The following is an 18,242-nucleotide window of genomic DNA, read 5'->3' as shown; positions in this document are numbered from 1 at the left end:
GCCAAGCTTAGTTGTGAGCATATTTGAACATTCATAATGTTGTTGAAAACTGCGCCGTCCCCTTTTTTGGTGTTTACCATTCTCCACTTCCTTTGGGAGGAGGGGCAGGGTAGAAAATTTTAAAAATAAATATTGATTTGAGGTTTTACTGAAAGCGGGCAAGAATTCAGATAAACAAGTAAAAGTTGTGGAGCAGTTAACATACAATATTATGTATTGTTACATGTAGCAAAGCTAGGATGGAGTGTGTGCTGATACACTTTTATGAAGAGAGTTTATGTTTTATGATTTTTTGCAGCCTACTACCCAGGGCATTTCTTCAGCAGGAGCTCACTGCAACTCAGTTCCAGCACCTCTCAGGCGGGCAACACTGCCATTCTAAGTGAACGAGGAAGGTGTTCATGGTGAGTACCAGCACCTCCTTTTCTAGAAAAATAGCTGCTATTCGAACCTAGCAGTTCGAAAGCACGTCAAAGTGCAAGTAGATAAATAGGTACCGCTTCGGCGGGAAGGTAAACGCCGTTTCCATGTGCTGCTCTGGTTTCGCCAGAAGTGGCTTAGTCATGCTGACCACATGACCCGGAAAATCTGTTTGTGGACAAAGTCGGCTCCCTCGGCCAGTAAAGCGAGATGAGTGCTGCAACCCCACAGTCGTTCGTGACTGGACTTAACAGTTAGGGGTCCTTTACCTTTTTAAAGGTAAAGTGTAAAGGGACCCCTGACCATTAGGTCCAGTCGTGACCAACTCTGGGGTTGCGGCACTCATCTTGCTTTATTGGCAGAGGGAGCCGGCGTACAGCTTCCGGGTCACGTGGCCAGCATGACTAAGCCGCTTCTGGTGAACCAGAGCAGCACACAGAAACGCCGTTTACCTTTCCGCTGGAGCGGTACCTATTTATCTACTTGCACTCTGACGTGTTTTCGAACTGCTAGGTTGGCAGGAGCAGGGACCGAGCAATGGTAGCTCACCCCGTCGTGGGGATTCGAACCACCGACCTTCTGATCGGTAAGTCCTAGGTTCTGTGGCTTAACCCACACCTTTTTACCTCTAAATAAATAAACATATTCAGCTAAACACTAAATCTGATATGGACTACACTGATACATCTTTCACTTCCCGGCATAAATAACTCTTCCAGTGCCACCACAATCCTAATAGCGTCTACTCTGAAGACATCCTACCGATATCAATCGGGTTTTCTACCAAGAAAGTCTTGAAACATGAGTGAATAATCTGCTGCTGCGTGGCAAAGCTGCACAAAGCTGCGACCACCACCTACTGGACAAGGAGCTAATCGCGCTCCCAAAAACGACACACTTCTGTACATTCCTCAAAACCTTCCCGCAAACGCAACGTGACTCTGCCCCCCATTTCTCCCCATCGCAAGACTGCAATGGATGCGAAAAACCCCAAAATCCCAAGTCGACGGACTTTGATGACAAATGCCGCTCCCTCCCATCCAACCATTGAAGACGGCACACCTCCGAAATTGCAGAGACTATTGGAACTCAAACCCAAAAACAACCAGCCGCATGCAACCCCTGACGAAGAGACCCCTTTGTCGCATTTTCCAACTGAATCTTAATACACGTAAGACGAGCCCAGCCACTTCTCCAAGAGCTCCCTTAAATGACCCAGAGCGGACATGCGCAGTGCTACTCGACCGCCTGCCTGCCCGCCCCCTCCCTCCACTCCGTCGCTCCTTGATGACGAAACCCCGCAGCTGGCGTCCAAAACAAAACGCGCAGCCTGGATCCGCCACGCATGCGCAGTTTCCTCAAGAGGCCACTCTTTTTCCCTTTCCCCCACCCTTTCTGCCTCTTGTCTGTGGCGGGGGGGGAGGGGACAGCTCAGGTCTGGCAGCCGCAGCAGCAGCCGCCCCCCCCTCCCCGCTCCCGCTTAACTGACAGCGCGACCGGCTTCGGCCGCGTCCCTCAGCAAACGCCGCGCGCGCTCGAGCGCCGTGAGGGGAACCAGCAGGCCTCGCCTCCGCCGGCTTCTAGCGGAAGGGGGCAGCCCGGCAGCAGGTCCCGCACGCCGAGCAAGAGGGGGGCGGTGTCGGCGGCGGCTTCCCCGGCCGTCTTCCTTCTCCTTCTCCTCCTCCTCCTCTCCGGGGTCCGAGGCCGGGGAGCGCGGCTGCTGCTGCCGCCACCTGCCGCCACAGGTGGGCAGCCCTGTATATACCCCGCCGTGAGGGGCTTCATGCCGGGCACAGAGTAGCGGCGGCGGCCGGCCTAAGCGAGGAGAAGCGGGGAGCCCGTCGGATGCCCGTCGCCGGCAGCCTCGGCGTCAGGGCCGGCGGCGGCGGGGCATGAACCTGGCGCAGCCTGAGGGCCAAGAGGAGGAGGAAGGCGGCGGCGAGGAGGAAGAAGAAGAGGAAGGCGGCATGGAGCCTCCGGAGGACGCGGCTGCAGCGGACCCGGCGCCGGTTGGGTGCCCGCTCCAAGAAGCGGCCGGAGGAGAAGGGGCCGGCGGCGGCTGGGAGCAGAGCCTGAGCCCGGAGCTGCAGCAGGCGCGCCGGATCCTGAGCGAGTTCCTGCTGGAAAAGCACCGGCCCCTGACAGCTCCTTTCCTGAGACCTTTCGGAGGAGGAGGAAGCCAGCAGGAGGCTGAAGGGGGGCTGCAAAGTGGATCGGCCGGCCCCACCTCCTCCTCCTCCTCTTCTTCTTCCTCCCAGGATCCGTCCAGCCAAGATCCTCCTCCCCCGCCGCCGCTCTCTGGGATGTGGTTGCTGAAGATGGAAGAGAAGTTTTCCTCCGGCCAGTACAAAGGGATCGCGGATTTCGTGGCCGATTTCCGGCTGATGCTAGAGACGTGCTACCGGCTGCACGGGGTGGATCACTGGCTCTCCAAGCAGGCCCAGAAGTTGGAGATGATGCTGGAGCAGAAGCTGGCGCTGCTGTCTCGGTAAGGTGTGATGGTGATGGGCAGAGCTTCTTCCTGCTGGGTTGTTGTCATCAGCTTCGCTCCTGAGAAGCTCAGCCTTCTCCCCATTTTATCCTCACAACAACCCCGTGAGGTAGGCTAGTGTTGGGAGTACTTTAGCCACTGAGGGAGGGTTTGAACCCAGGTCTCTCAAGTCCTAGCCCAGCACTCTAACCGCTGACTGTATACCACACTGACTCTTAAAGAATACCGAAAAGGAAAACGTAGAGTTGTCCTCCTTGTGAAATGTTATGTATTGGCACAGTTCACATAGAAATCTATTCTTTAATGTATTACCTATATTTCTGTGGCTACAGTCCTAAGGATGTTTTGTAGGAAGTAAGTACCATTGCACTCGGTGGGCTTCCTTAGCAGTAAACATGTTTAAGATGGTGCTGCAAATCTTTGGCACAAACTCATTCGAGGTGATAATCCACTTGTAGTGCAGACTTGGGGATGAATGCTTAGTAGTAACTTATATTGAATTCAGTGAGATTGCTCCAGGGCTAGTATGTATAGGATCATACCTAACATGTGCACAGTTACCTGGAAGTAAGTTCCATTGGAATAAAGAGAAACTTCTTAGTAAACATGTATGTGTTTGGTTGTTAACATGTGGTATTGAAAGCATTTGTTTTCCTTTTTAGCAGCAGGTCACCTTTTTTGTAGCATGTGTACTTAGAGTAAATGACAATAATACTTCCGAAGAGACAATATCTGTTAATTGTTTTAATTTCTAAAAAGAGAGGTTATAGGATTTAGGGTTCTTTAAACCCAATTCCCTGAGTCTGTATGTAGGGGACCTGTTGTCCTGACATTGAAAACTGGATTTAGGGGCTGAATTTAATCATTAAAATGAAATCCTAGTCCTGATGAGGTAATGCCTTGGGTTTTGTGGATGTTAGCATTAGGCTGAAGACATAATGCACACTTATCTCAGAATACGTCCCACTGAAAACAATGACACATGCTTCTGAGGAAACATGCTTAGGATGAAGCGAAAATTTGTTTATGTGGCTTTAAAAATATAGCAACAGACTATGAATGAATTGAGAATGTCCATCGGCTTAGGAATGTAGAACAAGAGCTCAGAAGCTACACCTGAGTAAAAGGGTATGATTGATTGTGTGTGTGGTGGGCTCATAATGGAAGACAAAATGTTCTTGAAGTTCATTACAACAATGTTTAACTACTAAAATTTTAATTTACTTCCTCTTATGTTAAGAAAGCATTTTTTTTATTAGTAACTTCTTCCCTTTAAAATTAGCTTGTTGCTATAAGAAGGGTGGGGGTGATGCTTGCTGCTGACAAAAGTGAAATCTCTGAAGGTAAAATATGCAGTGATGCAAATAATTAGGAGATTGTGGCCTGGCTTTCACATAACACTAAACCATGGTTTGTTTAATCTGTATTAATTTACAAAGCTCTAAATAACATAGGTTTAGGGTACCTTAGGGATCGCATGAACCCTTATACCCCAGCTTAACTCTAAGGTGAGGCACATTGAGCAGCAACAAGAAATCGAGCCTTTAGTGCCATTGGCACAGTTCTGTGGAATATCCTGCCAATACAGCTTCAGCAGGTGTATTCTGTTTCAACCTTTAAACCCCTTCTGAAAACTTTTCTTTTCCACCAGGCCTATGCAGGCAACTCTGAAGACATCTTTCCATAATAGTTATGGGATGGTCTCTGATTTCATTTTTTAAATGTAGCTTTTACTGTATCATTGTAAGCCATTTTATGGATATTGGTATATACAAATATTCTTTATAAATAAATAAACAAACAATCCAGGAGTTGCCCCACAGACAATCAAATAATGTCCTCTTTCTTGCCTTGTGGGTTTTTTTAGCCTTGTGTGGATCTGGAGTGGAGTGATCAAATAAACCATGGTTAAGGAAGGATGCTGGATCCACATGTAACTCCAAGCTAGATCCACATGTAGCACCAAACAAACTATGATTCATTAGCAGGTGGCAAACTACAGCTTCAGATTGTGGTTTGATGGCAGTAAACAAACTACAGTTTATCTGCTGGGCAGTTTCACACCTAACACTAAGTTTTGTATTGATAAACCATAGTTTAATAAACTATGGCTTAGTGTTAGGGGCAAACTATGCCAGTGTAGGAGAAGAGGTAACTACAACTGAAAAATTTAACATTGTTCAGGTGTAAATATTTGGGATATGTTAGTTTATAATTGCACATAGTTTTTTTTTGTGTAGGACAGTATCCATTGTAGGTTTCTCTTGCAATCCTTATATGATTCCCCTGCACACCTCCAGCTACTCTGCAACTCTCCATACCTGAGTAGAAATAGCCTGCTAACCCCCACATTAGCTCAATTTTCTATGGGAAGAGCCTCTTTCCTCTGTATCAAACTTGATAACTGTGATCAAAGGGCCAAATGTTTGCTCTTGCATCCACAACCTGCCTGTCTTGATGTTGCTGAGAAGGGTTGGCTCAATAATAATAATAATAATAATTTATTATTTGTACCCCGCCCATCTGGCTGGGTTTCCCCAGCCACTCTGGGCGGCTTCCATAGAAACCAAAAATACACTAAAATATCACAGATTAAAAACTTCCCTGAACAGGGCTGCCTTAAGATGTCTTCTGAATGTCAGGTAGTTATTTATCGCTTTGACATCTGATGGGAGGGCGTTCCACAGGGCAGGCGCCACTACCGAGAAGGCCCTCTGCCTGGTTCCCTGTAGCTTTGCTTCTCGCAATGAGGGAACCGCCAGAAGGCCCTTGGCGCTGGACCTCAGTGTCCGGGCAGAACGATGGGGGTGGAGACGCTCCTTCAGATATACTGGGCCGAGGCCGTTTAGGGCTTTAAAGGTCAACACCAGCACTTTGAATTGTGCTCGGAAACGTACTGGGAGCCAATGTAGGTCTTTCAAGACCGGTGTTATGTGGTCTCGGCGGCCGCCCCCAGTCACCAGTCTAGCTGCCGCATTCTGGATTAGTTGTAGTTTCCGAGTCACCTTCAAAGGTAGCCCCATGTAGAGCGCATTGCAGTAGTCCAAGCGGGAGATAACCAGAGCATGCACCACTCTGGCGAGACAGTCCGCGGGCAGGTAGGGTCTCAGCCTGCGTACCAGGTGGAGTTGGAGTTGGTAGACAGCTGCCCTGGATACAGAATTGACCTGCGCCTCCATGGACAGCTGTGAGTCCAAAATGACTCCCAGGCTGCGCACCTGGTCCTTCAGGGGCACAGTTACCCTATTCAGGACCAGGGAGTCCTCCACACCAGCCCGCCCCTGTCCCCCAAAAACAGTACTCAAATAAATTCTTCTCATAATTGTGCTCTTTTTTCCTTCTGAAACTTTGGGAAACTGCATCATGAATGTGTCTTTAAATAAGCACACAAACCCTCTTAAAATTCTTGGGCGTAGACCAGGCATAGGCAAACTCGGCCCTCCAGATGTTTTGGGACTACAATTCCCATCATCTCTGAGCAGTGGTCCTGTTAGTTAGGTTTCATGGGAGTTGTAGTCCCAAAACATCTGGAGGGCCGAGTTTGCCTATGCCTGGTGTAGACCTCCAGCACAGAACTGGTGAAGTTGGAGAAAGTTGAACTGACAGCATTTTATAGGATAGCTGGACGTTGGGCAGTTTGGCTCTTTGGAATCGTGGTGGCTGCTTGAAATTGCTATGCATGTTTGATTACTTGTTGAGTTGTTTGGATGGAGGTATTACAACACACAATATATTTCTAGCATGATCCCACTAACCCACATTTACAGTACTGCAGGAGTATTTGTTCACCATATCCAGTCTGGAGGCCACAGGTATCAAATAATGCCGCTTTCATTCTGGACAGATTTGAGCACACCAATTGCGCTTGTTTAGAGACCACCTGTTTCACGTAGATTGCACAAATACTGTATTTTTCGTCCTATAGGGCGCACCGGCCCATAGGACGCACCTCTTTTTGGGGGGGGGGAATGAATAAAAAAAATTTATTCCCCCCCCCCAGCCGCGGCTGCCGCCCCAAGCCTTGCGCACACTCGCCCGAAGCACGGGGAGCTCTCTGGAGGGCTCCGCGTGCTTCGGGCAGCAGGCTGCCGCCCCAAGCCTCGCACGCCCTGCGGGACCTCCCGCCGGGCTTGCAAGGCTTGCGGATAGCTTCCTGAAGCCCGGAGAGCGAGAGGGGTCGGTGCGCACCGATGCCTCTCGGTCTCCAGGCTTCAGCGAAAGCCTGCATTCGCCCCATAGGACGCACACACATTTCCCCTTCATTTTTGGAGGTGGAAAAGTGCGTCCTATGGGGCGAAAAATACGGTACATAATTCTGCTCTGGATTCTACAGTCAAGCAGTATATAAATTATGTTAAATAAAATAAAATAATAATAAAAAATAAAATTTGTTACAATAGTTAATAGGCCTCCCTCTGATCTCAGCAGGGCTTCTGGTGTTTTAGTATAGTGCTAGAATTCTCTTTTAAAAATCTTTCTGGGGTTCTTTTAGTGAAGCTATTTTATCCTCACCCAAGTTCTGCCAGTGCAAAAAGCTAGGTATATACATTTAGGCTGTGAGTGTTTCCCTTGCCACGACAAGAATAGTGCTGCCCTCAGGGAACCGCAATAGCGATCAGCATTTCTCCCACCTTTGAAACTACTGAAGATGGGATGGGGGACTGCGACCCCCAACTCTGCACAACCACTGTTTCCTTCTCCAATGGGGATTCATTCACCACTGCTGGGTGGTAGTGCTCTGAGTGCTGCCATTCAGTATCAGCCAAACTGGTGCACACTCCACTTGTTTTCCCCGCAGAAATTTTGCGTATGTGATGTGGTAGTGGGGCTTCAGTTGCTGGGAAGTGGAAATCCCTTGTAAAAAACCAGAATCTACTTCAAATCAGTGTTTTTGCACAATGAGAGAATCGGCAAGCACCAGTTCTCTTATTTTTACTGTGTAAGCTATGGAGGCTAATATAAGCTTTAATTTTTGGGTGATTGTTGGGGGGGGGGGGACCCATGTAAAAATCATGCTAATTCAAGAGGGTCCATTTTAATTATGTGGGATCCTACATTACCAAAACCCAGGATATGGAGAAGCAAAATTTGCTTTCAGCTTCCCTGTGTGCTTTGTGTGTATTGGTGGCAGGAAGTGTGTGCTTTCTATGTTTTGGGGTGTGTGTGTATTTTGTCTCTTTTATTAAAGAGGTGTTTTTTGTTTGTTTCTGTTTTGCAATTCTTGGAGGTCTAAGAGGTATCTCTCTTAACCAAACAGTTTTTAATTGCAACCCAGGATTTCCCCTTCCTTGCTGTTGCAGCCTCACACAGGACCAAAAAAACAACCAAAACAAAAAACCAACCCTCAAAGAAATGAGGATGGGGAGAGGCAGTACTAATGGGTGGATAAATTTGGGAAGATAAGAAAGAATTTACAGAACCACAACCCACATCTAGCCTGTCCCCAACCCCTGGTTGGTTACGGGGTACAGTTTAGCTTGTGTTCATGCTGCAGCTGGTGCTGCTTCGTGGAGTTGGGCAGTGGGATAGCAGCAGTAAGTTAAAAGGACCCCTGGACAGCTAAGTCAAAGGCAACTATGGGGTTGCAGCGCTCATCTCGCTTTTCAGGCCAAGGGAGCCAGCGTATGTCTGCAGACAGCTTTCTGGGTCATGTGGCCAGCATGACTAAACCGTTTATGGCGCAACGGACACTGTGATGGAAGCCAGAGTGCACGGAAACGCCGTTTACCTTCCCACCTCAGCGGTACCTATTTATCTGCTTTTGAACTGCTAGGTTGGCAGGAGCTGGGACAGAGCAATGGGAGCTCGCCCTGTCGTGGGGATTCAAACCACCGACCTTCTGATCGTCAAGCCCAAGAGGCTCAGTAGTTTAGACCACATTCCCTAGCAAGCAGTTACCCCAAGGCAGGACTGCTTACAACCTGGCTTCCGGCAGACTTATGAGGAAAAGGATGATAGCCATTTCTTGTATGCTTGAGGGAAACCTGGACTGTGGAGAGCAAAGTACTATACAATCTAAACCAATTCACTTTAGACCTTTGGCTACAGTTTTAATAATTCTAAACTTTTATGTCATGATGTCAAGTAAACTTAATTTAATGTTTGATTAACAAGAATATTAGGTTCTATTAAATTAATTTAAGGAAGCTTATCCTGAATATTGGGTTCTAGCCTACTACTTCATTTTATCCTTCTTGACTGTACTGTCTCTGCCAAGCTAAGCCTGAATGGCAACTCACTTTAATCGGTTCTATGTAAGAGCCCAAGAACCAGTGGCAAGAGCTCTGGGAATACCAGATGTAGGCTAAGCTTCTTGTATTGAAACCAGTACAGTAGTCGTACCTTGGAAGTCGAACAGAATCCGTTCTGGAAGTCCATTCGACTTCCAAAATGTTTGGAAACCAAAGTGCAGCTTCTGATTGGCTGCAGGAAGCTCCAGTTTTAATTTTAATTTGTTTGAATTAATTGTGGGATGTATCTTAATTTATTGATCGCTTGTTTTTATGCATTGTCTTACTTGTATGATGTTAGCTGCTCTGAGCCTGGCTTTGGCTGGGGAGGGTGGGATATAAATAAATTATTATTATTATTATTATTATTATTATTATTATTATTATTATTATTATTCCTGGATGCTTTGCTCAAAAGATATCATGAGCTCATTACCTTTTTGGCTCAAAAAAACCCATAAGGGGTTTTCAATCATTAATAAATGTCAACAAAGATTTTGCTCTAATTAAACACATCAACTTTGCCAGCTCAGCCAAATCCATTAATTTCAATAACAATTATTCTATAGTAGGTAATAATGTGCTTATAACAATCTCCGCTGTGATCATATATTGCAATAATCTTCTATATTCATTTTCTAGTTGTATATACTGTACATTAGTCCCAGCAGGAAGAGCTTTGGAGGTGCAGATCTTGCCAACAATAAGTTACCCATACTTTGGATATAAGATTCATTTTTTCTTAAAAAGAAAAAAAAATCAAATAGGGCAATAGTGTCCCCCAAAAGAGATATAATGGTCTGTGGTCATAACAAGTTAAACCTGAACAGGCATGCAATAAATAGATCAGAGAGAGTTTTTCTGTGTTACTGAATAAGAAAAAGAAAAAGAGATAAATAATTCTCATAAGGGGGATCGGGAGAGAGAAGATAAGAGAATCTCCCACCTTGGGGGAAAAAAATAAAATCTAGGAAGAAGGGGTTGTATTCAACATTAGGCATACCCAGAGCTGACCCATTTAAATTAAGGGATGTGACTGACATGTCTATTTATTTCAATTGATCTAATCCAATTAAAATTTAGTTTGGAAACACCCCTAGGTTCAAAACTAAAGGAAGATAAAATGTTATAAAGTTTCATTAAAGTCTGCAATCCCATGCACGCTTGCAACTTGCTAAGACTAAAACGGCTAATAAACTATATAGTGTCAGGTCTAAGGGTGACTAGATAAATAAGGGGGAAATTGTTCTTCTTTTTATTGTCCTTTCCCACACAACTGTAGTATTCTGGAAATCCCCAAGATAAGCTTTCTAATATGACTGTCTACCTATTCTGTATTTCCTCTTCTATATTTCTACAGATAACTGATAAAGATTTCAAGTCTACAGATGACGTGTATGTCCCCTTATTTGTGCCAGGGAGTAAGCCACCCTGAACAGAAGGGGACTTTGTCTGAGTAGACATTCATAAGATGGTCGTATAAGTGAGCGTTATTTTAATATGTCGGGCACTATTTGATCAGTGCCCTTTTTGATAGCATATTCCACGCATCCCATTAAAAGCAGAAAGAGATGGTGGTGAGAGCTTATTCACAGGGTGGGTGGAATCCAGGTTTGTGGAATGGAAACTTTTGATTTTTAAGCATCAAGGCTTTGAACTCTTAGTGGTGTTATCTTGGCTTATCAGACCCCTACTAGAAACAAACTAATAAAATGGACTATACACTGCCTGCGGCAACTGGCTGGACACCTCACCCTAACCTCTGTTCTGCTTCAGAAGAGATGTTTCAGCATGGTCCAGCAGACAATGCTAGACGAGCACATCTGTGTGCATGCAAACACACCCATGTACACACAGGGAAAATTGGAGGAGCAAACACATGCATTTACAAGATGGTGCTTCATAGAGCTGGCAGTGGAGGAAGTATGGGCATTGCAGATCTTCATGCTCTAACTTAGATTACATGCAGTAGCCTTGGTCCTTTTTACGTATTGCTGACCGACACATACACCCACCATACCTGGCCACAAAGCATTGTAGCTCTGCCAACACCTCAGAGGTGTCCCTATCTATCTTACACACTTTTCTAAAGTCTTTCACTTGGAATCCTCTTCCAGGAGCATCTGGTTTACCAGAATTTTACTGGATTTATGGTTGATGTCACCTTAGACAGAGATGGTAATAGCTGTCTCATACGAAAAAGAATACCACTCCAGGCTAACGGGATAAGAGAAGGACACCCCACTTTCTAACCTACTTTCAGTGACATGACAAAACTATAAATAGCTTCCGTATAGGAAAGAACTCCATCACTCATTATTTCTGAAAAAATGTACAAAATGTTCATTAGTTTTAGAGGAAATAATAACACTTTGCTAAACTCTACGCAAGTGACAACCATTGCATTAATCCATAAGAAAGGAACCATATTCACCCAAGGACAATTTGGATTCATATAGAACAATATCCATAATCAACTTAGTTGTTGTAAGAACAACAGTTTTATTCTTTATGAAATCTGGCTAGGTTATCCCAGCCACTCTGTGTGCGGCTTCCATCACACACAAAAACACAAAACATCAAATATTAAAAACAATACAAAAGTTCTGGCATTGAAAATAGGAATATTTATTTACGGGGTTCATGTTATATTCCGAATTAAAATTAATATATGATTATCAAAGAGGCCATAATAAAGGAAGGCATTTTGCAGGCAGAAGCCTGATTTAGATGTCACAGCCAAACCATGACTTGGCCAGTGTGAGAGCCAGTGTGGTGTGGTGGTTAAGAGCGGTAGACTCGTAATCTGGTGAACCGGATTCGCGTCTCCGCTCCTCCACATGCAGCTGCTGGGTGACCTTGGGCTAGTCACACTTCTTTGAAGTCTCTCAGCCCCACTCACCTCACAGAGTGTTTGTTGTGGGGAAAGAAAGGAAAGGAGAATGTTAGCCGCTTTGAGACTCCTTAGGGTAGTGATAAAGCGGAATATCAAATCCAAACTCCTCCTCCTCTTCTTCTTGGCCATCGTGAATGAAAATTTCTGCTCCCTTCATGTACTTAACAATTCCATACCTCCCTATAGATTTGGATGTTATGGTGAACTATAGTGTATTGTAACATCCAGATCATAAGGACCGCAGTTACAGCAAACCAAAGTTTGCTTCCAAACGTGTGAACCAGAAACCATGGTTTGAAGTAGCAGTATTACGATGGATGAACAAATGGTCTGACTTGAAAGAAGTTTATTTAAATCATTCTGATTGGTGTATAAGCTTGAACAATAATAATGTGCTGTTGTGTTGTGTAAACCAGGACGTTAAGTTGAATGGTAAGCAAATGTGGGTTCCCATGGGGAGCTCACAGCTGTTTTGCTCCTCTGTCGTTCTTTTCACTCTCATGCTGTTCTGAACGTGCTTTGGCCTAGCATGTCAACTGAACCTGTGCTACTAAAATATGGAAAACATTATCTTAGCAGGATTGCATTGTGTTTCAGAGTATTTTGTGTATTTTTTTGTATACACTTGTCCAAAAAGGATGAATGGAAACTGATTTGAGAAAATCTGATTACTTCCTCAGAAGAACATTGTTCTATTGTAAAGAGAGAATCTACTTTCAAATTCCAAATGATGGCACTAAATCCAGATTATTCTTTTTCTTTTTAAGTAACAAGCATCTTCTACCATGAAGAAAACGTGCAGCCATACTACTTGAAGAGTATTTATTTTACTTGGCCCTTTTCTATAAGTTTTAAAAGTGTAGCTGCTGGATTACTGGTGGTCAGGAAAAATATTCTTGTGCATTGATTTGATTTTTCTTTCAAGGCATTTGAGAGAGAAGACAGCAATAGGAGTAACATCTAAAGGGTTCTGTGGGCTGGAAGATGAGAAGGGAACAGCTTGTACTTCAACAAGGCGGCGTTCAACACCACGCAGTTTAGCAGGCTTGACCACAGGCGTGTTTGAATCCGTAATGGTTCAGGTTCTGAGACAGGAAGAGCAACTGAGAGCAAAAGAAGAAAAGAGGTAAAAGGCAAAAGTGGATTGTTTTTAGCTGTTCTTTCCTCCCCAACCTCAACCCCCCTCCCCAATTTTGCTACTTTGGGAGATCAAACATACCACTCACTTCCCCATCATTTCTGCCTCGAAATTGACTTCTCAGCCTAGGAATTCTATGTAACTGAACATCACATTTAGGCAGTCAAGCATTTGAAAATGTGTCCTGTGAATTAAGTATATTGACAGTCTAGAATAAGAATCACATGGTTCTGTTCTTTATTCTATGTCTTCTCCTTCATATGTTACCTTGCATTTCATTATCACATTTCTGTTGTTTTGTAATGTATTTGTCATGTTGTGTCTATTAAAACTATATTTTATAGCAAAGCACTTCATATTGCAGGGAGAGTATTTACCTTCTCAGTTTCATTAGAATTTTATCATTATTTATCCAGGTATCAGAAAACAATCAAACAATACTTAATTTGCTTTTCTTAATATGGTGAATGGATATCCATGGATAATATTGGTATGTGGGGGAAATTGTATATATTTTGGGAAGGTGGAGAAGGAAAGAGAGACTGAAACATAGGCGAAGTTAGTCATTAGACAGACTGTCTTGCTTTGCTTCCGCAATTAAATAACGTCAATTATTATGAAGGCCTCTTCTCCTAAGTCCACTTCTTTCAGAAGATGGGCTTCACTGCCCTGCTACAGTTCTCATTTGTTCTAATTCTTCATAGTTGGAAAATGCTGTGACTTAATGGCAAATGTTTACTCCTTTCTCATAAATTGTTTTCTTTTTTAATACAAATTTCATTTGAATTTGTATATAATAATACTAAAACATCCTGCCACATGATTGGCATGCAGAAGGGGAAGCAGGAGAAAGGTTTTTAGCAAGGTAAATGTGATTGTGGCCTGTCTGTAACGCCAGTTTTCTGTGTTGTCACTGAATCATGCATCACGTGTGGAGCATGGCAGTCTGACAACACTGTATCCCAGAACTACACACCTGACTAAAAAGACACTTCTGACACATTTTCTCCAAGTCATGGTAACTCCACCCCAACATCCTGAAAGCTGTGTACAGTGGTACCTCAAGTTAAGTACTTCATTCGTTCTGGAGGTCCGTACTTAACCTGAAACTGTTCTTAACCTGAAGCACCACTTTAGCTGATGGGGCCGCCTCCTGCTGCTGCCGCGCCGCCGGAGCACGATTTCTGTTCTCATCCTGAAGCAAAGTTCTTAACCTGAAGCACTATTTCTTGGTTAGCGGAGGCTGTAACCTGAAGCGTATGTAACCCGAGGTACCACTGTACGTGCATTAGCTTGAAACTAAATGGTGTTAGATTTTTTAACAAAACTATGTCTTGATTTTTATTGTTCGTCATGGAATAGTACAAAGACACACACACAGAGAAAAGTACATAATGCAGACATCAATTCTGTCAATACAATTCAACCTCTCCCCCCCCCCCCCAATATATACAGATTGACATTTTTGCTGAAACCCAACTGGTCAAATACTGAGATTAAATTAAATACTCTGTTTTGCTTGGATTATTGATCTTGACAGTTTGGTGGTGATGCATGCTTTGGGTGCTTGGATGTGGTACAAGCAATTATTCATTGTGTGGACTTACCTATGTTTGTAGTAAGAATTGTAAATGTGATGGTGATTGGTTTGTTGTTGCACTGAAGCAGGTGGATGCCTATTGCAATTTTTGAGGCATGTGATTCTTGGCTGGAATTGCAGCCATATATGGAGAATTCAGGTTTTACAAGGGAGGCACATTTCACAAGGCATTATCATGTCAGGACAGAACTTGTCAAATGCATTTGCACATTGCTTTAGTTCTCAAACACTCATTCCCTCCTCACACATAAAAATGTATTTTAACATCTCAGCCATAATTATTTTACAGTAAAGTTGAATATGGTATGCCAAAAGGAATACCTGGGAAAGTGTGCCATGTTGTCTTTAGTGCTACGTGGAAGAGCAACAAATAATTTCTAAGGGATGGCTTGTTAGACTTCTGTTTTGTTTTATTGAAGATTAAAGGTGTTTAATCTTTAGCATGTTGTGGGGGAACAAGTGATCATGTGTCAACAAACCATTTGAACTGCTAAAAGACTTAATATTTTGTTTAAACATCCCATAAATATTGATATGTGAAATTAAGATTCAAACTTGAGAAAAGTCTATATGCATCAGCTTTGTTCTACCTTGCATTTTAGTTTCTGTGTTATTAATAAGTCCCCTTATCTGTATTATACTGGTAAGAATTCAGGCACATCAGCCGCATGCCATGAGGCCTAAACTTTCTCTTCTTGCTGATGGGTGGGTATGTGTTTGGCAGTGATGTTCTTGCAGTATTTTAGAGGGTTACAAGATGGATTCAATTTTTGCTGTAAACGGCTTTATTTTAAAGGGAGTGGTGTTTGGTATGCATTATGAGTCCTTTTCTATCTTGATAATAGTCTATATATTTGTAAGTTAATTTGGTTCTTTTAGTGACTTGTTGAAGGGAAATATCGCCACTGCATTCAGTTGGGCGCATTGTTGGTGTAGCTCTGATGTTCGAGGTCTAAAATACCTTAGTATTAGTCTTTCTGTTTCTTGCTACATGTTCAACTGTGGACAGTTCACATGATCATCCTTTGGCTGCTGGCACAGAAGGCTCTATGCGTTTTGGATTCATTGGGGGCACACAGAAGTGGAACATCAACTTTCAAAAGACATTTGGAATTCACTCTTCAGGCATGAAAGAGCAAACCCTTGTATAGCAGTGTGTGAATGGGTCATGTGATGCCAAATTAGGATGAAAAGTATGTATGTGACCTATTCTAAGTGAATTTGTTAAGCAACAGAGTATCAATCTTTTTAAAATAAATAAATAAAAAGTATTTCAAAATTGCTTTTTGCCCTTCAACGCTGTGATTTATTTGGGCATGATTGGGCTTTTTTTTGTAGTGTTTTCTGACATGGAAAGTTTTCGATGCTGATTTTACATGCTTCACTTTCACTTAGTAAGTATGCATAGTTAACCATAGTTTAATGTTCTAGCATTATGGGAATGAGTCTGTTTGAATCTCAGGTTTGGGCTCCCTTTTCTTCCTGACATATAAGGAATAAGATTGGAAGCATTTAAACTGCAGTTTCATAATTTTAAAACTATTTGCTCTTGACACCTTTCACTAAAACATAGATTAAACCAGGCATAGGCAAACTTCAGCCCTCCAGATGTTTGGAACTACAGTTCCCATCATTCCTAGCTAACAGGACCAGTGGTCAGGGATGATGGGAATTGTAGTCCCAAACATCTGGAGGGCCAAAGTTTGCCTATGCCTGGATTAAATGAACCACAGTTTGTCATTAGCCACATTTAGATCTTAGCAAGCCTTTTGGTTGTGCATGTGGCTTCTTCATGTGAGTGAATAAGCCAGGAAGTTTTCAGTAAGAATAGTTTCAAGTTTTGTACAAACTGGGAAACTGTGGTTACCAGCCTTGGAGCAGGCAGTGATCTTAAGCCTACTTCATAGCATGGCTTCATGTCCTGACTTAGTTTCCCTGTTTGACCCTAGCAGCGTATCGTTAATTAAAGAGTTCTAGTTTGTTTACTGCCCCTGCAAAAGAGGAAGACGAGAGGCTGCATTTGTGCCCACAAGGCTTGCTCATATCTTGGCTTATAATGATAATCAGAACTAGGCCATTGTCTGACATAAAAACAAGCTCCAGTTTGTTATACCTGGAAGCATCCACTTACCATTGACCTCAGTGGAACTGACTTCTGAGTAGGCATGTATAGAATTGTGCTGTTAATTTGGTTCAAACACTCTGTTTAAACAAATTCAAAGTTGTATTTCCTTGAAATACCTGTAACCCTTTGAAAAAATGACAATAGCATGTGATCCGCTTATTTAAATGTTAACGAATAGAGAAGCCAGTGAGAATTTTACATATTAATTCCAGCACATCAAAAGAGCTTTGAAATAGATATATGTATGCTTCCTAGAGATAGTCACTTGAAGAAGTTAATTACAGTATTGAAAGTGATGAATTAGACTGGTACAATAGCTGTTTGTTATATTACATACATACATACATACATACATACATACATACATACATATCACTCTCTCTCTCTCTCTCTCTCTCTATATATATATATATCAGGGAATTTTTCTGTAGAAGTTGTGATTCAGTTCTAAGCCAGGATGAAATTTTCCTGTTTTCTGGCTGTAGAAGAAAAATAAGAACAAGAAGGAGCACCAAACTCATGGTTAGCATTTAGGTCAAATTATATTTGCACCAGCCCTTAGGATCCTTTGACAACATGCCTGGTTTCACAGTACAGATAATGCCAGTCGGTCATATTAAGAAACTGATTGGACATTAGCTTGGAATCGGATCTATTAAAGCTTTTTTTATTTGTTTGCTTTAACATGTTTCACAGCTGTGAAAGCAGCTTTATTTTCCTGTAACATACTCAACCAGCTATTTAGATAGTACCCTGAAGGAGGAAATGTTTATATTCCATTTACTGAAAATAGTAAATGTTTATAGTGTAATATCTGGTTACAAATGAAATTAAAAACAAATCTGAAATATATAAGTGAATACAGTTATGGGGAAAGCGAATGAACATTAAAGTTCTATAATCATAAAAAAGGATGTATTTTGAGTTTAAGATGTGACCAAGTCAGAGTTAAAGCACTATTACTTTCTATTATTTGTAGTTGGAGACTCTTAAGAATGCTGTATTCAGCCTAGCTTATTGATCTGGATATTTTTCTAAACGAGAGCAAAGTAGGATACTGAAATCCAAGTCGTCAAGAAATTCTATCTTTAATCAAGATACAATTGTACATCATAAAATGAAATAAAATTAAAAAAAAAAAAAAATCAAGCCGAAATTGGCAAAATGTAACTCTGGTTGCAAAGCACGGCTATCCTATTCTTTTCCTCATTGCAGCCTGCTGAAAAGCTGCTCCTGATAGTCAAGGGCCCCTTTGGAATGGCATGCAGTGTGACACCAGTGGCTGTAGCAGGAAGAGAGAAGTGGGGAGAGAACACCTTGGATTAGTGGAAGTGCTTTCCTA

At 42.9% G+C, this 18,242-nt stretch overlaps 1 protein-coding gene across 2 annotated transcripts in view; it reads left to right on the top strand.

The window, feature by feature from the left end:
* Positions 1-1,747: 1,747 nt before the first annotated feature.
* Positions 1,748-18,242, top strand: part of BRD10 (bromodomain containing 10) — a 35,414-nt gene continuing 18,919 nt past the window's right edge. The window contains exons 1-2 of one of the 2 annotated variants that reach the window (XM_083592677.1): positions 1,748-2,908; positions 12,963-13,163. In XM_083592677.1, the coding sequence (XP_083448803.1) occupies positions 2,313-2,908; positions 12,963-13,163 (797 nt within the window). In that variant the 5' untranslated portion in view covers positions 1,748-2,312. The remainder of the gene's footprint in view (positions 2,909-12,962; positions 13,164-18,242) is intronic. The other variant, XM_083592678.1, reaches the window with a different exon arrangement.

This window comes from Podarcis filfolensis (genome assembly GCF_964270895.1).
Source record: "Podarcis filfolensis genome assembly, chromosome: 17".
NCBI classification, from domain to species: Eukaryota; Metazoa; Chordata; class Lepidosauria; order Squamata; family Lacertidae; genus Podarcis; species Podarcis filfolensis.
The sequence above is the reverse complement of the archived record's forward strand: the minus strand, read 5'-3'. Positions and strand labels throughout refer to the sequence as shown.